Raw genomic sequence first — 25,662 nt, 5'->3', positions numbered from 1 at the left:
TATTTCCAAGAATTTGTTCTCTTATCCCTGACGGTTGTTTGTAACGAACTTAAACTATATTACTTTGCTGCATAGGAATCAAAGTCATACGAGAATGGTCCTGTCTCATATTGCATAGTAATGATTTCCATGTTACATTGGAAAAATTACCATTCACTCCTTTCCGTAATAGTGAGGAATTCTTAAAAGTGTGGGTAAGCTTCAAACTCAGAGGAAATGTGCTTGAGGCTGTAATATTCGAAATTGATCTATTAAACATTTGATCACGTGAGCCAGAATTCTAATCTACCTTTGATCAATGTAAGCCTTAATTTGGATAATTAATAATTATTATTAACTACTGCTATTAGAACGACTCTATGGCACACAAGACTGTAGTTTAGGAGAATCAAAGTGATTTTAATCTAATGACAAAGCAACGTTATAGGAAATAATGAAAAATAATGAAATCATATGATATATATATAACAAGATGATTTCAAGAGTGATTGAGAGCTGACATTACAGTAAGTCTGAAATCATGTTCTGTTCTGTGCTATATACTGTATTTTTAATAATTACCTGGATTGACGCTTGAAGGTTGAAAATGTGAAGAGAACTAAAACGATGTATAGAAAGACCAATGGATCTACAAATTCAACTGTCAACTTGGATGGTTAAAATGACATGTGATTATTCTGAAGCTTAAAATGAACTCATTCCATTTTGGCAGGGCTGAAATAAAGTTAAAAGCTAATGCAGCAGGCAGAAACAAGGCATTGTCATTTCTGGGGCAGAAACTGATCAGTTACAACCCGTTAATTCGCATTGAATTTAAATGGGCTTATTTCGACTGGCTTAACAGGCATTTCAACTATGACATTTGTGCACAAACTATTTTTTTTAAATTTTTGCTGTATTTATACCAAGGTTAAATATCAAATTTCAAAGTCAGAGTTTTTTTTATTTGGAATATGATCGGTAATGGTATCACTTTCAATACTGTTGTAGACTTACTAACGAGACTACTAACGATCAGTCATAAAAGACTATTCAACACTAATGACTTTAATAGTGTTGCAAGATTCATTAGTCAGAGTACTAATGATTGCTAATAAAACAGTAATGACTTTTCAATGGTGATCATTAGTTTTTATCTCGTAATGAATTAATATAGATCATTCTTTATCAATATCAGAAGAACAGTCTTTTCTGTAATAAAATATAAGAGTTTGCACTATCACATTACATGTCTGCCACGTATAAAAGCTTTCGAAATCAAAACAAATTGAATATTTCCGGTTTTAAATACTTTAACAACTAGTGATAGATACGAATTCTTCTCCAACATACCTTTTACGACCGATCACTTTCGATGCAAAGTTACAGAAACAAAAATGGCGTCAATAATCTAAGGAAAAAGATATTAAAAAGCAAAACCAGTCCCAGGAATTTATCATGTTCAAGCAATAACCTACAAGTGATGACAATGAAATAAACTTTGATGATAAAGATTCTGAAGTTGGGATCAAGTATAATGGTTCATGATTATTATTAACGATAAAAAAAGAATTCTGGCCATTTAATTCTATTCTACAACGATATTTGTGAACGTGCGTTTCATGAAAACGACCCCTAATGATAATCTCTTAACAGATTCTTCAACAGATGAAAGAAACAGTTGCAATCGAAATCACATCAAACAAAAAGATTATGGGGCAAACTCATGTAGATTTTTAATGAAATAGTATTGGGGTTGGAAAATGTATTTTATTAAGTTATAGCTGTTCTATTTCAATATAAACTGTGCTTCATGAAATCATCGTAGTTCCGCATTGTAGATATGAGCGGATCAGATGTAAGCAAAACATAATAATTCATCAGAATGTCAACAAATAATAGTATACTATATTACGTAGCGAGATTGGGTTTCGGCAATATATCGATTGGCTTATAAGCCGTAAGCGATGGTTGCAGATACCCGAGTGTCGAAATTCTGTTCAAAATTAGGAGCATACCATAATATTAGTACCAATTACATCTTTGTTTAGTAAAGAGAAGACCGAAATTGGTTTGATTCCAAGGCTGCCATATCTATAATCCCTATACTATAAAAGAACTGATAAATATGTAAAGCCAAACTGTTCGTAACGTGATTGGCTAGGAGCTCAAAGCATAAAAATATACACAGTTGACAGTATACATTAAAATAAGTACATAAAAAAATAACACACGTGCGCTTGTGCACGAAACATGTGCACTAGTTTTATAGATATTTAACACACCGTAGAACGAATTTTAAGTGACTGCAAAAAAATACAGATTTACTTCTGACCTTTAGTATGCACTGAAAAGAAAAAATGTGGTTATTGTAACCATCTAAAGTATTGCTAATGGTAGATAGTTGTCATAACGAAATGTATCGTTAACTTGGCAATACTTGAATGTTGCATTAACTATCTTTGATTTTAAATAAAAGTATTGTCAACTTAACTATATTCTTTGGTTATGTTCCCTATACTTGGTATTGTGGTTTTAACGATTCCTATAGATTGCTATCATAACATTCCGCATTGTTAATATAGCAATACGTATTGCTGTAGCATCCATCTATCTAGATAGTATATTTAACGAAACACTGCATGGTAAAATAGCAATCTATCCTTTACGCAAATAAAGTATTGCTATATTAACAATCTACGATTTTCAAAACTTTAGATGGTTACTATAACCTAAAGGTATTGCTATTACAACAATATTTTTTTTCGGTGTGGAACACATTCGATGTGTGTTAAAATAATACACTTGTAATACAGATGGGTTTAGAGTGTACCAGCTGTGAAAGTCTGATTTCCGAGTGATATTTGATAGGGGAAAGTATATGGTTTCTGACCGACTACAGTTCAGTCATTTTTCCTCCCACAAGTATCGAAAAATGACTTTTTTCTCTCTCTTTCTTTATCTGTCTCTACTTTCTCCCATGGATACATAAAAATACTCTACCATACCGGAAATTATATGACTTCTTCAATCAACCGCTAAACAGAGTAAAGATCTATAAAAGAAAACTGAGCGACAGTCGATTCTTGTGACTAAATTTAAAGTTTTTATCATATGATCTGAATCTACTCCTATGCTATTAAATTAAATTTCTCAAAATAAAAATTCTAAATTATTTCTTCCCTTATATTTCAATTCCACGTATAATTAAAATTTAATTAAAAAAAAAAAAAAAAAGAAAAATTATCAGAGATAAATATTTATTATACGCTGACTCTTTGAACTACCTGACAGCAAAAAAGGTGCAGATAAAACTTGCGAATAAAAAACGAAAACCAAAAAAATAATTCAATTCTCTGCACCTTTTTCTCTCGTTTCTGGTTATCTAAAACACAACAACCGGAAATTAAATATTTTTTTCCATTAAAAATGGTATTTTCAAACTATTTTTTTTTATTTAGAGTTGTCTGACTTGGGATCTCTAGTTATTTGATGTCAGTACCCTTCAGTTACTATCGTTATGATTAATGTCAAAGCTAGGAAGATCAAAAGCTTATGGAGCTCGGGAAAAATACCAAATAGATGATTTTATATAGTTTTTTTTTTCATGCAAAAAAGAATATGAACTATAAATTTATTTAATTTTTTTCTATAGTTCGGTTTATAAGAAGCTTTACCACTTGCATTTCTGTCTCAAGCTGCCTTTTAGAGGAGCTTAAGGACGAGACACTTGAGAGCATTGGAATCACAGACGTGAGCCTCTTAACAAAATTTTCTCACAAACAATTTCAGTTTCACAGCTTAAGTATTTATATGTATTTAGCATCTATTAGTATAAATGCTATATAATACCAGTGTAAAATTTTATACTCAGTTAAATGTGCAATTAAATTAGCCAACTTTATGTCTATTGATGCAAAAGTACGTAGATAAACGTGTTGAGTTATTGCCAACAATGGAAAAAATATACACTGAGAAGAAAAGTTTGCGCTGATGCGGACGTTGGCTGAACACCGGTAGGCATTTGAATACAGCGAAATAAACAAAATAGTTTTCTACATCAAATGAGAATTTTGTATGATATCTAATAACAATGCTTCGATTTAAATACTGCTAGAAATATATAAAAAGCTCTTCATCAATACTTAGTACTCAAACATTATGTTTAAAGAAAAACTAACCCACCCTGACAGTTCTCTATTGAGCTTCAATAAAAGTAACTACAACTACAGAGACATCGACCGTAACTTCCGACGTTTGAACGATAAAGTGAAATCCAAAAATAACAGCCCTGTTCGGGTATGTGACAGGTGATCGGTAAAAAATAACAAAAATACTTACTCACTATTTCTAGAGACTGACTGACCACACTAGTGGAGTCTTTAGAAAGAACATCAAAGTGGTTGTCCCACTAAAGATGACATCACAGTTCCACCTGAGCGTAAAAGACGCACAAGCATCTTTCAACTGAACAGAAAAATATAACATATTTCGTTCTTACGGTTGAGAATAGGTACGATAAACCGGCCGGAAAAACAGTGAATGTGTTGGGAAATATAAAAAAACTTCAAGACACTCAACTTCAACATTCTGCCCAATTTCGATGATACATGGATTTCGGATATTTTATCAAATTCATAAAGGAACTAAAGTACTATATATTTTCTAGTTCAGAGCACATACTTTATTTTTTAGTATAATCCCAAGTAACAAGTACTTAAACAAGTGCCCTTGTATAAGGGCCTTGTGTAAAGTCCGTAGCTACTAGTGTCTCCTTATACGTATATGCTCAAAATTGTGTAGCCAAGAACTGACGCAAAAATTGTGCATGATTTGCTTATGGTATTGTAGACAAGAATATTGAAGATACTTTTAACATGGTGCGGTTAAAAGTTTCTGACGCATTTCTTGCCCAGGAAACTTGCAGCGAACACTTGCGCATGGTTTGCTCAAGAAGCGCAATACTCCCCATACTATTTCTTCCCCCACCAGTTTTAACTTGACTAGATCTTGAGCAATCAATGCGCGAGGTAGATTCAACATGCTTCTAGCGCCAATTTTACCCTAGAGTTAAACAATAACTTCACCGAAATTCTTAATTAAGGCTAGCATAAGACTTGCAATTCAAATCTGCCCCAAAACCCATAGGTTAATGATGACGCTAGCAACTATCGAACTTGAGAGCAAACTTGCGCAAGCCTAGGAAAAAACTGCTTTATAGGATCGTCTCAAAAAGTTGTGAACTTGTAAGTTTTCAAATTATTCGAAAAGTTTAAATTATTCATAGATGTTTTGATCATTTGAAAAATTTCAATTATTTGTAATTCAATTATCTCAATAACTTTTTTTTTAATATATCAAAGATTAGACAAAGACTTAATGTTCGAAATTTGAATAGAATATTAGGAATTTACTTGACTAGTGCGAAAATTTACGAATAGTTCGATTCAAATAGTAATATTCTATTTGAACCCTATTCACAGATTTTTACTGATCAAATCTGGTGAATGCGAAATAAAGAATTTTTTGTTTATTTGATCCCCTCGGAGTGAAATGTACTCCGAAGTAGAGTTTATTTTAACATTAGAAAAATATTAATGCGAAAATGGGAAAAATTGCCATTTTTTTTCTCCATGTAACTTAACATAAAACAATTATTTACTTGGAAAAAAAATTAATATACATTGAAAAAAATTAGTAAAGTAAACGTAGCGTGAATACGAAATGGATGACTTTCTTTATGTATTTACGCCTTTCAGAGATAATTTCATTTCAAGAGAGATCTATGTTTGTAATTAAAAATAGCTAATTAAGGCGAGCGAGTTTGTATAGATATTCACATTTTTCAGTCATGGAATGAATTGAATAAAGCCTTATAATGTGAGCCATTAATGTAGCCTAACACTTAAGCTCCTTATTGGTTACGAAAAAATGAAAACTTCCACTCAATAATATTAACTACAGTGGGTCATTTAAATCATACTACCGATGTGTAAAATGGAAAACGAATTAATTCTAAAGAAAACACGCATAATGAAAGTAAAAATTGAAAAATTTGCATTTTTACCAAACATTAAAGTTAAAATTTTTTTTGTAATTTCGGGTGATGTTTTTAAATGAGAAATTTGTTAAATTTTCTGTAGCCGAGTCTTATAAGAAGCTTGCAATTGATTTTAATGAATTCAGTATCCAGAACACGTACTCCATTTATATTACCATTTCGTGAGCCTTCTTGTCCTCATTTTTATCCATTTATAAAATATTATTTTACGATTTTTAATTTTAAGTGAAAACTAAATACAATTATGCATATTCTACTTCGCTTAACCGATTTCTAGAAGAATTTATTGTCTCGTAAAATATACTTAATTATTCCAATCAATATTCTAATAACTGAAAGAAATGTAAAGCCGACATATTAAAAAATTATTTTTTGGAAAACACAAAAAATGCACACCTCAGTTTCCGAGAATAGCTAAACCGAAAATATCTGACAACCCCTGTTAGTTATTGATATGATTTTATGAGTATTTTCCAGAAAGGCTGTTATGCGTCAGTAAAGACCTAAATCCTTCGTACCTGAGGTGTGCAAAACATTTTTTTTTCTTAATGAATAAATTCATGAGATGAGTTGTATTTACAAACAGCTTTCTGCTTGTGAAATTATAACTTAAGTACATGTACAAACTCATGTTACAATTTCATAAAAAAATATATTAAATTTTTAATTTCTCTATAAGAAGTAATAAACTATTTTTTACAACACTTAAAACTCTTATAGAATTTAAATTCTTAACAATATAATATATAATCTACAGACATTTTTGCTATCTGTATTAATTTATTATTTTTAATGTTATATATTTTTACGTGAAGAAAAATTGCGAGATTTTTCTTTTTAAATAGCCTTTGGGAGGAGCCGAGTCTATTCTTAAGAATTTACGTGAACCGGAAAGTAACAATAAAGACGATTTACTTGAGATAAATAAAGAAAAATAAATACATAAAAAATTTATCGCTTTATTTTGATGTCATGATTAATAAAAAATGTTCTATTAGCTGTTTATTTATTGTCGTTATTTTATTGAGGTTATATATGAGAGAAAATTGAATAAAGTCAAACATATATACGTTCGAACTTTGCTGATTTAAAACATTATATTTTCAGAATAAGTTCATTTTACCCCACTGGACTCAATTATGAAAATAACCCGATTAATCAAAAAAAAAAAAAAATAAGCAAAAAGACTTTCTTTATCAATTATAATTAAATCAAAGGGATTTGGAAAGTGATTTTCCATAGGGTTCTTCTTTTTAAGAATTTAATTCAATTGCCAATAGGTAGCCGCTACCGATTATTTTTCAGTAGCTGCTACCGATTATTTTTCAGTAGCTGCTACCGATTATTTTGGTAACACCAAAACAATCGGTAGTCGCTATTGATTAATTTTCGCTTATAGCTACCAATAATTTCGCTAGCAGTTAACGACAATTTCGGTAGCTGCTACCAATTATTTTTTTCTGTGAAGTATGATAAAGAAAAAAATCGATTAATCGATTGTGTATTTTTTTAATTATTGTCTTAACCAACATCCATATATACTGACGGACATCACAGGTTTTTTTTACACTTTTTTTTTTCAATCATTATTTTGAATAAAAGTGACTTAATACTGTGTTCTATTAATTGATAAACTATCTTTCAAATAGTACGAATTTCATTCTAGTCGAGCATATTTGAATAAGTGTAATTGAGTTGTGCAATTAAATTATACAATTTTCGTTAACTTTGTAAATTTTTAGGATGACTTATTTTACCCAACATATCAGCATTTCTGTCTTAAGAGACCCGTTTTCTCACTTTAAAACAAAAGTAATCAGGTTTTGAATTAATAACCTCTAACTAGCTCAGAAGATGTAACAACTTGAAAACTTTCATTAGAACAATATTTAAAGTTTTTCAGTATTGCTTTAAGCACTGTCCGTAATCAGCTCACGTCGTGTTCAGGATAATCCCACGTTCGTAATTATCTTTCGCATACTTAAAGCTTCATTTTTTTTTTCTACCGTTAATTTCGAATTGAAATTATATAAATATTGATACTCGAATTAAATACGTTTATAATTTAATAAGTATATTCTTAATTTATTAATGTAATTGTTTTCTAGTGATCTCTAAATTTATGTAATGCTCGCTTAGGTTTCCATAATTACCCTCTTATTGCTCCTTGCTTTGGAACGTTCGCTAAATGATTAAATTGAAATTGACTACTAAGTTAATTATTTTATTTCTCTTTATCAATAATTTTGATTTAGTTCTTTTAAGTCGAAAGATTCAACAAAGGGTGACTATAGAGTACTTGAAGTGGCCAAAAAGCCGCATCAGAATTTTCACGGACTAAAAAGTGAAGCTTCGTCTGTATATTTATCAAAATGTTCTCGCATAAAAAGTTTTCCGAGTATTAAAGTTATATAAAATTAAAAGTAAACATCAAAATATTTTTTTTGTCTTAATCGTTTGATTCCAATCCTTGAAGAATACATAGTTTATTGTGAATCCATTACGTAATTATGTAAACACTTTTTCTTCAGTGATGAGTTTTACATTGAAAAAAAACTTAGACAAAATCAAAATTCAAAATCAATAAAACATTTCTGTAAGAGCAAAAATGATCATATATAATTATATATAATTGGATATAACCATAATAGTTATCCAGTGCGGCCAGATCGTGGGATATTTTTACCCCCTCCTGGCATTACACTCCATGCTACTTCACCACGAGAAGGGGTAAAAATATCCCACGATCTGGCAGCACTGTAGTTATCTATAATTATATTCCGAACCCCTGTATAATTATATACAATTATTTCTAACATGTCTAGTTATTCATGATCCTATCTTATTGTAGATAACTAGATGTTATACCTGAAGCCGAAAAGAGATGGTTATAGTTATATATAACTATATATAACCATATCCGATTACACAGAGTTATGTATAATTATATTTAAAGTTCCTGTATGATTTCAATAATTATATTAAGCTACCCTTAGGAAAAAAAAATAATCAGCACTAATGAGAAATACTAATGCTTTCGTTTTTTTCGCGCACTAATACCATAGTGTCAGAAGCGCGAAAATTTTCATCGACAAAAAAAATAAATCATTAATAATTATAATTATTGACCATTCTGACGTATAACAGCGATGACATAAATTAATTTTGAAATTGAATTTCAATTTATTCCTAAAATAATTACACCCGATCATGTATATGCGAAATTATGCATAATTATTAATAACTATATGTAATCAATCCCAACCCGTTCTCGAGTAGTTTAAAAAAAATTGTTTCTTCTGGTAGTCAAATTTTTAGAGGTCGTAAAGTTTGAAAGTTTTCCCACAAAGTTAACGAGTTTCTGTTAATTACTTATAATCAAATAGAATTGATACAAATAATACCCAACATTGTTGATCAGGAGATTTTAATCAAAAGGTTCGTATTTAATAATCACGCGCGTAACAAATACTGATTTCGCGTATCACATTACATGACAATTGATTAAATCATACAATTGACAATTGTATAATCAAGGGTTACAAATTTGAATGTTATATGTATATTATATATATATGTTATCCTTTCTTCATAGAATCATTCGGTATTCAATGCGATTGAGGATGTAAATAAGTATATGAATAGAACTGTACAAAGCCAACGAGGTGATTGTTATAAGTTGTTATGTGTTAGTTTGACATATATGTAAATATATATGGGTATGTGTGTTTAATAATAGTTATTGTTTGTAGTGTGTGCTACTGTAGAGAGATCGTGACATAATAACAAAAGGGTAGTTATGGATAAACCAATCCCATGGTTTCCTGCGAATATCGATAACGTCCGTCATAACAATTAACTTCATCTGCACGGTTTAACGGATCTTGTGATAACAGATAATAGATAATTGATTATCAATTAACCAAAATTATTATTACTCTATTTATTATGATAATCATTATTTGATAGTTTATGAATCAAAGTGACATGACAATCTGTTAAATTTTTTATATTGACGTTTGAGTTAATTTGTGAGGTGTTTATTGCAGTTCAAGTAAAAACGACAGTGGAAATCCATGTAAAAATATGAGCTCGATTTATATTTGGATTACAATAAATGCCTAGACGAACAGTAAATTTCTACAAAATTTCTATTTCCCACAATGATATGATATCACAAATCGCAGCTGAGCATTGGATTGATGCAATTGAAAAAAATGTCATTAGATTTTCATGTTTGTTTAACGAGAAACTTTTGAAATTGTTTAGATTGGTGTAAGAAGTGAGGAAGGGTTCAAACTGTCAGGGAATTTTAAAAAAAAATTATTCGTCTAAAACAACATCCTAGTACAGTAGAGTCTATAACTTTTTCGTTCTGCAACTTTGAATTCCCTTCATTTCTCCTCCGACAGCAGGGGAAGTGTTCTCCCACTTTGTCATTCAACTGTACATGCGCAAAGGTATAGCGTGGTTCTGCGTATAGGCGTTGCGCGTAAACTGAGTATTCTAACCCTAAATTTGTGTACGTAAATAAATATTTAAGTTAAATAAGCTTTAATATTGCGAAAATCATTAAAAAAAAAAAAAAAAAACTTATTACTTGATGAAAAATGAGTTTCACTGGAAAAATTGATTTTCTATTTAAGAAGTTTAACAATAATAAATTGACATATTAATTCTGGAAAAATCTAACCTTAAAAATTTAAAGACTCGTTGGTCGTTTTGACTAACACACTTTTTTTAAGCCACGCCTTCTAGTAAAAAGAAGGGGTACTTCTACAATTTCAATTCCTGGAATTTTGGATTCGTCTCAGTCAAAGTTAGAGAGACTCCACTGTATATGGTATTCATTTTGCAGAAAGAAATTATTTCTGCGGCGAGAAAGAAAAAAAAATTTGAATTTCAATCATTTTTGGAGTTTTTGAAATTCTTTAGTGACTTCTTGTAAATTTTTTATCTAATTTTTTGAAAGGGATCTTAAAACATGTTTAACCACCAAGATTTAATAAGAGACTTGAAAAAAAAATAATCAATTTTTTTGGACCACCCTAATATATATATATATATATATATATATAAATCAAAAGGGTAAGAGAAGTGTTCATTGAGCAAAAGCAGAAAGCACAGAAAGCAACGCTAGCACGAACAACTTCAATTTGCATAATTCTATCCGGTAACGTATAGATTAACATGAGATACACGGGTGACTAGCTTACGCCGCTGGTCATGCTTGTACGAAACGCGATTAGCTGTAATTCGCGTACGATAGAAGTTTAAAAAAAAAAAAAAAAAAAAAAAAAAAGAAAAATTATACAAGCTCATATACATGCTACTTTTCACGTATAAAACTTATACCGTACTTTTTTATTACAGTTATAAAAATTTAACTGTAAGATGAAATAAAAAATTTACATTTTTCCCATAAATATTTTCATTTATATATTTTTTTTTATTTTCACGTATACACTTTCCTTTTATTCAATTTATCACATCGCTGCATATATATATTCTTTCTACGTTTCAGTAAGCTAAAATATTATATATTTTAATATTTATATTTTTTTTTTGTTGTTATTGTTCGACATGCGAGTTCATATTCTATTTATATGAAGTTTTATATTGCAATTGTATTTTCAGTTTTTTTCGTTTACATTTAATTCTTTGAGTAAAAAAAAAAAAAAGAAAAAAAAAAAAAAACTAAAGTTATCTCATTAAGCTTAATGACCTGTTTTTAATGACAAAACTTTCGTACTCGTATTTCTTTCAAGATTTCAAGATACCTTTTTTCTTATCTCTCTGGACTAGTTGTTTGAAGCATCAAAATAACAACGTGATATTTTATTATTTAAACAAAATTTACTATAATTTTATAAAAATATTTATTCTATTGTTTGAGTCACAATATTGAACTTACATTACTCATATATGTATTATATATATATATATATATATATATATACATATATATATATATTAATTTGGAGAACTCACTGTAAAGGAACATGAATTTTAAATTAATTACTAGAAGTAAAATAATTAACCACATTCACGACACGTCTCAGTAATATTTATAAGTTAATTAATGTAATTAATTAAATTTAGTTAGTATAAAAATAATTACGGTTTTTCCCTTTATGACTTTATACGAGTATATACGAAATAGCTTTCCGTATAAAAATGTCATTCGGCAGCCGCTCATCGTTCATTCTGTGAATATTTTACATAGTAATTAAACAGGCTTATTGAAACTCTTTTGAGAATCAAAAATTATTGATAGATTGCGCTGTACCCTTACGGAAATTAACTAATCAACACTAATGAGAAACACTAATATTTTAGTGTCATTAGTGCGTTTAATGTAATCAGTGTGTGTTAGTGGCATTAATTTGTATTTCACAGTAGAATAACACCGACTTTTTGGATTACTATAATGAACACTATTGAAACCTGGTCAGCACTCATCACTTCTAGTAATATGGTAAGATTCACTAGTCAGAGTACTAATGGTCACTAATGATCACTAAAACACTTATCAACACTAATGAATTTTTAAGCCCTACCAACTATTGAATGCTATTGATAGTAAACATGATTGGTATCCATGATATACTTGCAGTGACCTCTATACTGTAACTAACCTAGTAGCATTCGTAAGTAAGTATGGGAATCTGTATCTCAAGTTTTATGCATCTATGATCAGTCTTGAATAAGTTTAAGGCAAGATATTTCTGTAGGATATTTTAAACAAATATGTTACTACACTGAAAAATTTGCGGGGTAAACGCGAGTTAAATCTAGATGACGTCAGATTTATATAAAATGGAGCTAAACACCATTCGGTTTACGGTATAGAGACACAGTAGGCTCGCGCCAAGACACTTCACACATAAAAATGTGTTTGATTTGAACGTGTATTTGGCGCGAGACACTACCGTGTTTCTTGATCTGTAATCACTCCCAATTTTTCTTACAGTGTATACTTGACTAAGATACTTGCGTAAGACCCATAAGCTCAGACTTACCAACTGATTGGTTAAGATACCTACAGATGGCAGCCCTAACTTCCTAAGCCATGAATTTAGCATTAAGACTATTTCTTAGTTATTACTTTCTAATACAAAAAAGTAAAATTTGTCTTGAACGTTTTCAACATTCGTTTTATGTTAATTCAAACAATGATATTTTTACACTGCGTACTCATGCTGCATTAATAATACAGTAAAATGTTAGAATAAGCCTCGCTAGAGAGAGTTTATGTATTAAAGGGAATAGTATAAAGATAAAATAAAATAAATGATAAGAAATTATGATAAAATACCATAACTATGCTACTGTAGCAAAATATCAGAAGCATAGAAAGTAGAAACAGCTGGTAATAGTCAGACATGACCTGAATTTCAGTTAAATAATTCTGCATAAATTTTATTTTAGATTTTTTTGTAATTTCAAATCTATGTATACTCTGTTCTATCTCCCAATTATTACATATATATATTTTAAACGAAAGATCATGCAAAAACTAGTTTAATGTGCTAATGGATGCATTGAGTATACGTTTATTGATAAATTTGAAGGATAATTTCAAAGATCCGCTAAATCATGCGGTCCAGTTGCATCAAAGACATCATTTTTTCCCAGGCTAGAGATTCAATAATTAATATATGAATATATGACAGCCGGTTTTAGTAAATTAGCACTAACGGGTATTTAATACTGAGGTCAGTCGGACTTACTTGAAATAAAAATTAAAAAAAATTTATAAAGCACAAAATAATTAGTTCGAAAATTTTTCCGAAGAGAGCCGAATAGAATAGAAGACCAGTTTGCCCTCTCTTTTCTAATTTATTTTTATCCAGATAAAAAAATGAACAATTTATCAGAAAAGAAACGAAATTTCGACATAAAAAAATATAGAAAAAAATATATTGTCTAGTATTTTTCATTAATATGTACAATCCAAGATTTATCTGCGCATGATAAATGTTAAACCGGCTAAAAACACTTGGCACAGATAAGATTGATACTCTTACGTCTTCTCGTGGCACCCACAAGTGGGATGAAATTTAAGTGGGTTGAAAAGGGCAAGAGGGCGTGTGTTTTCAAGCACACACAGCTCTTACTATATTCCACTAGCTGGAAACACTTGACAAGTTTAAGTACTTTCTATATCAGATGTCGTGACGAGAGCTGAATACCAAAATAAGATTGTCACAATTTTATGTTAATATTATGCCAAATGTTAATACCGAAAAAAATTTAATCAGCATGTAATTTTGCGAGATAAATTTTAACCCTTAGATTTTACGATTTATGTCTTACGAATGTTATTATAATGATTAAGAAAACGAATTGTGGTAAGAGATGGATTGGCATGAATTCTGATGAGGGTAAACTTGTGTCCGAATGAAAGACGAAGGTTGACATTACACGATGTTTTAATTCGTGTTTTGTCCCATGTCAGGTACTACATTTTTCATAATATCTAATTTAAGCTTCAGTGTCAGCAGTCAGTAAGACAAGTCAATTCCAAGATAGTGACGCGAGAAACTACTGAAATACACGAGAATTCTAGGTTGTAATTGACTCGGAAATTTGAAGAGTAGAAACTAACATGTGGATTTTCATCTAATACGATAAATCATAGAGTTGTCTCACTCATGCAAAGTCATACCCTATTATGTTATGGCTAAATAATTTTTTAGATCAATTTATGAAAACGTAAAAACATAATATTGATTAGCATAAGATTTTATTTTTTCTTAAAGAAAATATGCAAATAAATTTACATATATAATGAATTATTTGAATGAATTATTTGAAAATGCAAAATAAATAATAAAAAAGGTAAGAACAAATAATAAAAGAAGAAAAAAAAATCTTACGAATTCTCTGAAGCATTTGGTGTTTATCTTGTGGCTTGAAAAGCTCACTAGGGGATGCCAAATTGTTAGAGAACGTTGAGCTTGACAAATTACTTTGCAAATTTGATTACGTCGCAACGTACTAGGTGTTAAGGGTCTCGTTTGGCCACGACATTGCGGTCCAAAGGGAAAGAGACATACGAGTCGGTGGTGACATTGGTATACCAGCTGAAATACGCGATGGAATAGAATGACAAGTACAAATAATAAAAATTTAAATCTTGTGAGGGCAAGTAAAAATATCAAATAAGTGAAAAAAATATAATAAATTTATACAATACTATCAGAAAGTTTGGAAACACCTAAAATTGTTGAAAAAAAACAAAAAACGATCAGAAAATCCAGCATATAATACATTTATAGTGTTGTTCGAAAATTAACGTTGAGGTTAGATCAACTATTATTAGTATTAGTATTGATCAACTATTATTATTACCCATATAAAAATCTTGTTCAAGGTTTGGGAAAGCCTGGTCTCATTCGATAGACGTTAGTGTCTTTCCCATCCATGTGTCTTACTGCAGATACTTGGGGCGTTTTAATAGCAAGTCTTGTGCAAGCCTTACACAAGAAATTCGTGCCAGATTATAACTCAATTCTGGAGAAAGACTTCAGTTGAAAATAGTTGCGCATGGCTTGCTCAAGATCTGTTTAAGGCTCAAAATTGGCCTTAAGTCTTAAGCAGATCTTGATCAAGCCATGTGTAAGAACCTGCCGTAAGTTGCTAGTGCAAGACATGCGTCAGAAACTTTTAAACTGCACCGTATCTAAGATATCTTCAATATTCTTGTGTACAATGCCTTGAGGAAGTCTTGCACAAATCTTGATGACGATTTCTTGCTACATGATCTTGCGCAAGATCCATACGTAGAAAATACACTAGTGACCAGGGGTTTTGCTCAAAGCACTGTCACCAGAATCTTGCTCAAACATGAGTAGTATTGAGGTTAGACCAATATACTCGGGTTAGTAAAGATTTTTTTAGATCGTTACAAAACACAATTTTTGTAAAATTTAAATGTGATGGTGTGTTAATAATTTGAATTTACGAACTATTTGAGTAGGGTCAAATATTAATATTCGACTAAAAATTAAAGGTTATTGAATAATTCGAATTATTGCTCAGTTTTTTAAGTATTCATAGGTTTTGGAACAATTTATTACGTTAGATGAAAATTTTGTGATGCAGCTGTATCCAGACCGAGTACTTTACTCTTACCTATTGTGGCAGACCTTTACGTAGGGCATGCGATTATATTCAAGTAGAAACATCTAGAGAAGATTGGATCCGTTGGTCACGAAATAGTGTCATTAGATGCTCCCAAATCTTCCCACTAAGAGGAAAAACGATATAGCTCTAATACGTAGTTCGCGGTTTTGGTTTAGATTCAAACTGTCTCGTTACGAAGTAAGCTCGGATTTAAAATTAATTATTTATAATGTGTTTTATCATGAGTATTACATACATTAATCGTATCATGCTGTTCACAACAATTTTTTTCCGCACGAGCAAAGCGAGTATCGCCAATTCACGACAATATAATATTCGGTTACTACACGGAGAAAAGAAATGGATATTTTTCCATGTTTACATATATATTTTTCGGTCTTTTTGTGTAAAAATGAACATATAAAATTCTTATAAAATTTTATTATATTTCATTCCGACTAAAAAATTAAATTCACTTAAACGTCACTTTATCGAGTTTATATAAATTTTTCAGAAGCGGAAGTTTTATTGGACGTCATGATGTTGTCTCGCTGAGTATAAAGTTACTTATAGAATTCAATAGCCACTGAGTTCTTCAATGTATCCTCTACTTTTTTCTCTGGTAAGAAAATGCGTTCGCATATATTTCTTTTCGTTTTCTCTATTCCTATCTCAAGACAGAATTCAATTTTTAGTCTAATACCTCAAAAAGTGAAGCTTTACTATCGAATGAAATCCTTGCGATATTTTATCTCAAAAAAGTTAATAGTTGAAAACTTGCTAGGCACTCAGTTTGAAATTAACTTCTTTATCTTTATTATTCGAAATTCTCTTTCAATATGAATAAAAAATTTTTGTTTTTCATTCATTCATTCATTTATTTTCTTTTTCACTATTGAACTTGTCCATTCTTGTCATTTCTCTACACTCTCGTAGCCTAAATTGCACGTTCAATTGTTGCTGAAGCTCACTCTAGTTCAACTGCAACTACTAGTGTAGTGACTTTTTTTTTTATTTTCTGTACTACAAAAGCATTTCTGTCGAAATTGGCGAGAGTAAATAACAAGAAGGACATGCGTCCACTTTGAGGCCGTTTGCGTGTCGGCAACTATATACCTTTCATATATATGTATGTGTTCTATACATAGATATGTATGTGTAAATATGTTGTGATAGTGTAGTAGAGATCGAGAATATTGTACATATGTGTAAATATGTGATGTATGTGTGTTTATGTATGTTGAATTAAGTAAATAGATAGTTTGTATTGAAAGAGCACTTGATGTGAAATGTTATGGAGAGTGTTAACCAAAATATTGGTTTATTTAAATCTTATCTTTGTTTTATGTAGTTTTAATCATGTTTTTAAAAGCTTTTATTTTAGCAAAATTTTAATTGTAAATTTTAGAACCCGTACAAAAAAAAGGCGTCGGTTGGTCCTGCGAGCCAGGCTCAAAATTTCCCGCTGTTTTCGAGCTCGAAGAGCTTGAATTAATATGCAGTTTTTATATTATGAGTTTTTCAAGATCTAACAAGTTACGTTTTATGCTAAAGTTTCAAAATTTAAGAATCGAAAATCAGTAACGAAGAAGCGGTTTTTAAAATTTTTATTCTTGATTATGTAAGCAAAAAAAACACAATTGAGATTTTAGGGAAATTTACAGAACTGTCCTATGGGTTTCAAAAACGCGGAGGGTCGATATTTTATGAAATCGAGAAAAAAAAAACACGATTCTAAGTCTTAAATTAATTACGCTCTATAATCTTTCCTTTATTAAAGTAGATTTTAATCGTTCTTCTATCGTTTTATATTTATAATTATTTTCACGAGGTAAATTTTTGGTGCGATCAATACAACATTCGTTAAGGCTCCAGTCATGCTTCGAAAACTTCCGTTTATTTGCGAAACTTTTTCGTTAGTACTTGAGTGAGGTAAACTCACGAAGAAATTGAGAAACTTGAAAAGTTATTTGGCCAGAGTAAAAAAAGTAATAAATGAAAAAATAAATATCAAGATAAAAATAACCATAATATATAAGTGTACAAAAAGATTTCAGTATAAATTACGATTTATCGAATACGATTAATTGTTTTTTACTTTTTTTTTAAATCCTAAAATCATCAGAGATCTTCTGAAATCTATTCGAAATTTTTAGATCTAAGATTTAAATTTTTTTCCCCGAGAGTTTTAAGCTATGACTTCAATATTGAGATGTATTCAACCCTATATACTTATTTTCGATTTTCCCGCAGAATATCATAGATTTTTTCTATTTTTCATAAGCATTGCTATTGTACTTTTTCATTGAAAATTTTTTTTTGTCAAAATTCTAAAATAGCCGGAATATTTGAGGTGACCATCTTACCTCATGCTTAAAAGGTCATTTATCAAAAACGTCACTCAAAATTTTACCTTTGTAGACCTCCCCTTCGTCACGCTATGTCACATTTTTTGCAACCCCTCTATCAATATTGCGTCACAAATGATAGACTTTCCCCTGTGACAAAGATGTATACGTAGAAATATTTATATATTTACAAATATGAAACGAATGACTTTTTATCGTGACAATAAAATAAAATTTTAAAATCCGAGAAAAAAAGTTGCAAAATTGTTTAGAAAGCTGCGAAGGTTACCTTTCTTTGGACCAAGACTCCCGTCACATTTTATCATAGTAAGCCACCCTGCCCCCCCCCCCTTATAAGTGTGAACGTACTTTATAAACAACCTCTAATTTCAAACTATTTACATAAATTTCCAAAGAAACTTTTTTTTTCAAAAATGATGTCTTATTTCTATTCGCCCCGTTCTCTTACAAAATTTCTATAATATAATATGAATATTTAAATATAAAAAATGTGACCAAAGTTTGGTTCGCGGCAAAAATCAAGGCCATACCATTTCAAGTCAAAAAATTTGATATGTTCTCGATTTGATTGATCTCTTGGGTTCATTGATCTAAATTTGAACTTTCAAAAATTCTCTTTCTATAAAGACTAATCCTGTCTATAAAAACGTGACAAAGCGTATCGTCTCTTTCAACGTATCAACGGAACAAATATTAATAATGTCAAGAGTTTAAATTTACTGAATATTTATCATAATTTTCATGTAATGAATGATGTTTTATTACTTACACCATACATAAAAGTAAAACTTTTAAAGTATGAGCCATACTTATATACACATATATATTGATCATGTGATATATATATATATTTAAAGAAAAAATAAATAAAATACTCACGTCGGTCTATGTAACGAAACGTGCCGGAAAAACCAGTTGAGTTGGTGGTTTGTTCCCTACCAGTATGTAACTCGAGGATAAGAGTAGATCTAGCACTGTACAAGACTTGAGGAATGTTTTTTAAACTTCCGCAAAGTAAACCAGACCAGGGCGTGTACTCAGAAACTCCTATACCCTCGAGATGTAGGAAGACTTTGAGATAATCACCTTTCGAGCAGCTGTAAAAAAAAAATTAAACGAATATTATATAAAGATATCATCACTAATTTCGTTAGTTGGATTACACATTTTTAATGCATTAAATGTATGAGAAAAAAAATTTTTAAACTTCTTTCATGTTTTTTTGATATTTCATTACATATTTAAACGTTATTTATTATACTATTTAAGCAAAAAGAAAGAGAATATTTAACAATTTTTTTTATAATTTTTCCTTTGATCATATATATTTATTTTATCTTTTATTTTACGTATATTATAACTTATACCTTCATAAAGTGTAAAGGTTTTTTTCGAAGCACTGATAACGTAGGAAGTAATACATTTTTTTTTTTTTTTTTTTTTTTTTTTTTTTTTTTATGGAACTCGCCATTCGATCTTTTGCTAGAAAAAGGTTTCATGCTACTTAATAAATATTTAATTTATGCGCGTGTAATTATTATTATTATTTTTTTTTTATTTTGCGGCAAGAAAAGTAAAGTACGTTATTCATTTATTTGCTAGAACTGAAAATTATAAAACGTCGGTGGAAACTATCGAAATAAAAAAAAAAATAAATAAAACGTTTCTTTGATGTAAGGTCTGATAATTAATAATATTTTTTTTATTATTATCAGATAGAGGGCGTTTGCAGTAAATTTTACACAATACAAAGTCAAATATTGAGACCTAACCTCACTAGACTGTGATCATTTTCATTTGATTTGCGAATTTTCACTTCTATTTTATTGCGTTAGTTTTTTTTATAAATAATGTAAATATATATGTAATGCAAATATATGTGTACTTTTTGATTCTAATTTTAATGACGCTCAGAAAAGCGAGGGAGGGAATTTCTAGTACGAATATATTTGAATACTTTTTTTAAAAATTGTATTCTGATTTCTTTCTTGGTTCCAAATATGTTTCTATTTAAACTGTATTTTGCATAAATATTAATATGGTGATAACTATCTAAATTTATCAAATTTTCTTCTTTGAAAATTAATTTTACAGTAAATAGTTTAGTTTTACGGGTTAAAAAATGGAATCCGCGTCAAGTTAATGAAAAACCTATGCCTAAAATGAAGTGTTTCGGTAGACAGATTACTGACACCAGTTTAAGGTTATGGCCCATTCTCTACAAAAACACATGTGTTTACAAGTACGACCCATATTAATGCTTGTAGTCTCTAGAAAGTAAGCCATCATCGGGAATTGTCGGAAATTTTCGGCTTGTATTGTTAATGTATAGTAACGGCGTGAGATTAGGTTAGTTTTCGACGGGTAAAAACCCAGTAGCTTACTTTTTGGAAGGATTTTATGACTGCATAAGAGTGCAGTTAAAAAATCCAAACAATTTTTTGTATCGTTATTTTGTTCTTAAATCTCAATCTTTAAAACCACAATTAGCAGAAAAAAACTAGCCTATATTTACAAGAATTCTCATTTCCATTGCAACATTTTCATCATCCCTTCAAGATCTTACATCACATATTCTGAAAATTTTCTTATTTGTGTAAACTTCCTGTATCTTTACGTTATTGAAAATACTTTACAATAATGCAGCGCTAAAATGGACTTTAGCAACGAAATGTACAAGATAATAAAATAGACAAAGAGCGATTTAATGGAATATTATTAATCGATTTTGATGTAACTATAGCTTATGTTGTTGATATAGCCATTTATATCTGATTTCTATTGCTTACTCTTCTGCTATACTGGAGTCAGCTCCTCTTCAACAGTTTCGACAGTTATTCTCTGCTCAGCTGTTGTCTGCTACTTTCGATGACACAGCCACTCATCTATTACGCTGTTGTTCACTAACTTTTCTTTCAGTTTCTGTAGACCACTAACTTTATACTATGCTGAAGACTGCTTCTACCGATGACATAGCTACTTTTTCGCCATGTGGGTGTTACTCAAAAACTCTTCTTAAAGCTTCTGTATACTGCTAACTTGCTGTTATGCTGTAGACAGCTTCTCACTCTGCTGCTTCTTCACCAAATAGCTGTACATTGTGTTTTGACAATACCTTTCTTAATACTGTATTCAATACTTTTGCTCTCTTTCGGGATGAAAAATCTAATGATAGCATAAAGCATAACCTCAAAATTATGCTGTTTCTTGTATTTATTTGAAACCGTCAAGCTGATTGAATAATTGTTTCAAAATATCGTGTGCAGACAGCTACAGAGTATGATTTAATGCCGAAATAGTCAATACTTTTGAAGGGCAGTTCGTGTTCGACACTTGCTCCCATAAACTTGTATATTATATATTATTGATGTAGTACCGAAATTAGTTGAGTTTGAATTCGCCATCAACTGTTCCCGGTCAATTAGCCATTCTGGTAACGTACCACACCTAGTTGGCAGCCATTATATTAGTACGTCAGGTTGGTATAACTATACCAACCCAACACACAATTGGTTACTGCAGCAAGATTAATGGCTTTCGTGAAACGAGTTAAATTCCATTTCGCAGATTCCACTTTTCTCTATTCTTTTTATTATACCAATACTTTTACATTTTTTTTTTGTTTTGAGTCAGATGCATAATGTTTTATCGTAAAATCAATATTGGATTTACAAAACACGAATACTCATTTGTTTTTTTCTTTACCATAAATGTCAGTAATAAATATCGTTAATAGTAATATTTAAAGTATAAATGTAGTTATATAAATCAATAATCTATTAACAAAAATGAGTATTGGAAAAGTAGTTGAATAATTTTAAATTCGTATTTGTTGATGGATATTACGGCTAAAAAAAATTTGATATCTGATCATGTTCCTCCGAATCGAATCTTTTTTCACAATTAATAATTAGATGAATCGCGATCTTTTGTAGTAGACGCTACAAACAACAAAAAAATACTATTCGTTCAAAAATGCTTAATAGTTTGTAGAAAATAGTGGGGCAAGATAACCAGCTCGAAAAAAGCGGCAAATTTAAAATTTTTTAAAAAAATTTTTCTATTACAATTATGGCCTATTTGACCTCCGTCTTGGTATCTTAGTTCTCAATAAAAGAATCGAGATACCAAATTCAGCTGTCAATAGTGTGATTAGTACTCCGATTAGTACGATTGAAAGTGATCGCTATCGATCGTGTTTCAAATAAAAAAATTCTAACCTTAAAATTTCATATTCAATCTCTACTTAAATACAGTCGAAATTTATAAACTGTTCAGTCATCGCGATTAATATCATTTGCATTGTCAAGATTATTGAAATTCCTCTGATAAGCACAGACCTTCTGAATAATCCGAACAATTGAGTCCGTGTAATGGCAGAGTGGTACAGGATTCAATTGATATAAAGAAGGATCCGGGTTCGAACCCCAGTAGTGACCAATAATTTTTCATTGATGAAAAAATTAATGAACATCAATCAATCGGTACAAATAGTAATCCAAGTGTGAAAAAACTACTGATTTGTTTTTTATTAGTATTTTTCCATAAGGATCTAGGCTGATCAACTTGTCCCAACCTTTCCTACGAATTTTTGCAGTCTTCTTTACTTCATATTTGAATAGCATATCGATATTGATAATAAAAATCAATGGTACAGGAATAATTTATTTTCTTAGTACCGTTGTAATATCAATATTATTTATAATTTCTTTATTAAATAATATAATTACTATGGTAATTGTATTTTAAAGTTTGTATATTAAGATTAAAGTATTATAAATTAATTTAAGTTTAGCAGAATGATTAAGAAGTTAAATAAATTCATGTTCTGCACTAATATTCTGGAAACATTCTTCACTCTTGTCCCGTGTGTTACCGCAACTTCCGGTGGCATTTGGCGTCTCGCCAATCACACGCTACCAAACTCAATCCCAAACTTGCAGACATTGTGGTCGTAAAGAAGGGATTGCCAAGAATCGGAAAATAGTAAAAGGTTTAAGGATAAAAAAGCAAAAACAAAAAATACCTTTGAAGTATAGGTAAAACTATTTTCGATATGAATTTTCGGGAAGTTAAAAAAAGTTTGAAACGTGAGTAAATGAACAAGTTTTTTCAACTTTTCTTAATAAAGAAACAAATTTTTAAATAATTATTTATTCAAAACTGCGCTTTACTTCATTTTCCTTCGAAGAACTTATAAAAAAAAATAAGCGAGTAAACGAAAAAAAAAAAAAATTTTTTTTACAACTGCCGCAATCGAATTTTGCCACTAAAATCAATCTACAAAATCTAGATATTGCTCCAGCGACCTAAAAATTGGTTTGGAAGTAGATCTCGATCCCCTGCATCGTATTCGAGCATAGTATAAACTAAGATTCCATAAGAAAGCCATGCAAAGGGTTCCTAGGTCGTCAAAAAGGCCAAAAATCGCGATTTTTGCTACTGAATTGATCTAGAAAATCTGATTATCGCTCTATAAGGCTAAAATTTGCTTCTCAAGCAACTTTCAAAGATGAATTTTGATTGAATTTTTTTTTTTTCAGTCAACAGAAGCAGAATTTTTTAAGTTAAAATTTTTTTTATTTTAAACCAATCACCCAGTAAAATGTTTACGAATCAGTTCTTGAAAGTGTTCAAAGATTTAAAGTAAGAAACAAATAAATAGAGAATAAAAAAAAAAAGGCTGTGATTGATGAGAAGATTTTAATCGTTTTGTTCCGAAATCTAGTGGCTTCCCTTCAAACTTTTTATACCCTATTTCATAGAATTCCTTTTTGTTTTTCTTCATCAGTTATCAATGTTGTTGGTATCGTTGTTATGCGGTACAAAAAAAAACTATACTAACTTCAATTAACTTTTTCCGAACCCGAACATTTTTACTTGTCTTGTTGATGAAAAAAAAAAAAAAAAAAAAAAAAAAAAAAATCTCGTCTCATCACTGCAAATAAATCTTTGGTCTCTTATATAAATACAAGATTAAACTATTACCTATAAATTTAATAATTGAAATTAAATTCCATCTATTACATATAAAAATTGATGTTTTATTCTGTGAGAAAATGATATTATATTTACTCGTCACGTAATAATAAAAAAAAAAAAAAAATGAGCCACGTAAAAATTCCATGTGTCATAAATAAAATATAATAAAACCATTTGAGTGTGTTGGATGTTGATGATGGGGGTAGCAGCAGATATTTTTTTTCTTTAGTTTCTTTTGTTCAGACACGTCGCAGAGTACTTTTGAGATCATTTTTTTCCGACGAAATCCTACTGCCTTTCACAGAAAGAAATAGAGAAAGAGAGCGTAGTGTTTATTGGAGTTGTTCTGGGGGCGTAAATAATGCTCTGCTGGAAGCTTGGAAATCGCTCTAACTCACTCGAAAAAAACAGCTATATTGTAAAGCTGTTGTAGTTCTAGTCAGTATTTTAAATTCTAAGGTTCAATGATTCTGAGATATGATGATCTTTCTTTTTACTTTATTTTTCCATGCACTGTTAACAATTTTGAGTCTGCGATGTGGAGAGAATCATTCGGTGTTAAAATTTTAAATACTGATGGTGTGAAAGTTATATGACGCACCGTCTCTCGATTAATTCGACACTAGGTACTGAGGTTCGATACCAATTTTCGAAATAATACTAAAATTCTGAAATTTTTTTTATCAAAAGAGTCATAAAAAAAGAATCACTGTTAAAATTTCAAATCGATTCACTACACCGTTTTCAAGAAATAAATTTTCAAAATTCGCTCTTTTACACGGGCGTAAATGGGAGTCATTTTTCAAAGTGCTATAGTTTTTGATACAATAATACCATCGGTATAAATTATTCAGTATCAAATAATTAAACATTTCTGAACACATGAATATTTTTTTTAAGTTTAATCGTGGGTTTGTTATTAATTTATTAATGATATAAGAGGCGAATTTGAGTTAATGACGTCACATGTGTCGTGAAGCTAAGGAACGACGGCGACAGCGTGAAATGACACAACCGCGGGAAATTTGAATAACTAATAATCATTGGTGTCGGACCTGAGCTCCAGCTAGTAATGAACCTTGTGACCAACAATAGTACACAAAAAAATTACTAAACACTAGCGCGCTGTTGCCGTACTTT

The 25,662-nt window shown here is 30.1% G+C and overlaps 1 protein-coding gene and 1 long non-coding RNA gene across 4 annotated transcripts in view; one reads left to right on the top strand and one right to left on the bottom strand.

The window, feature by feature from the left end:
- The window catches only part of LOC103574876 (suppressor of lurcher protein 1), a 331,756-nt gene that overhangs the window by 177,492 nt on the left and 128,602 nt on the right, over nt 1-25,662 (bottom strand). For all 3 annotated transcript variants that reach the window (XM_014442139.2, XM_053738735.1, XM_053738733.1), the window contains exon 4: nt 19,420-19,637. In XM_014442139.2, the coding sequence (XP_014297625.2) occupies nt 19,420-19,637 (218 nt within the window). The remainder of the gene's footprint in view (nt 1-19,419; nt 19,638-25,662) is intronic.
- The window catches only part of LOC128667662 (uncharacterized), a 77,361-nt gene that overhangs the window by 31,531 nt on the left and 20,168 nt on the right, over nt 1-25,662 (top strand). The gene's annotated exons all lie outside the window — the stretch shown is intronic.

Source organism: Microplitis demolitor, chromosome 4, assembly GCF_026212275.2.
Source record: "Microplitis demolitor isolate Queensland-Clemson2020A chromosome 4, iyMicDemo2.1a, whole genome shotgun sequence".
NCBI classification, from domain to species: Eukaryota; Metazoa; Arthropoda; class Insecta; order Hymenoptera; family Braconidae; genus Microplitis; species Microplitis demolitor.
This window is presented reverse-complemented; position numbering and strand designations above follow the sequence as displayed.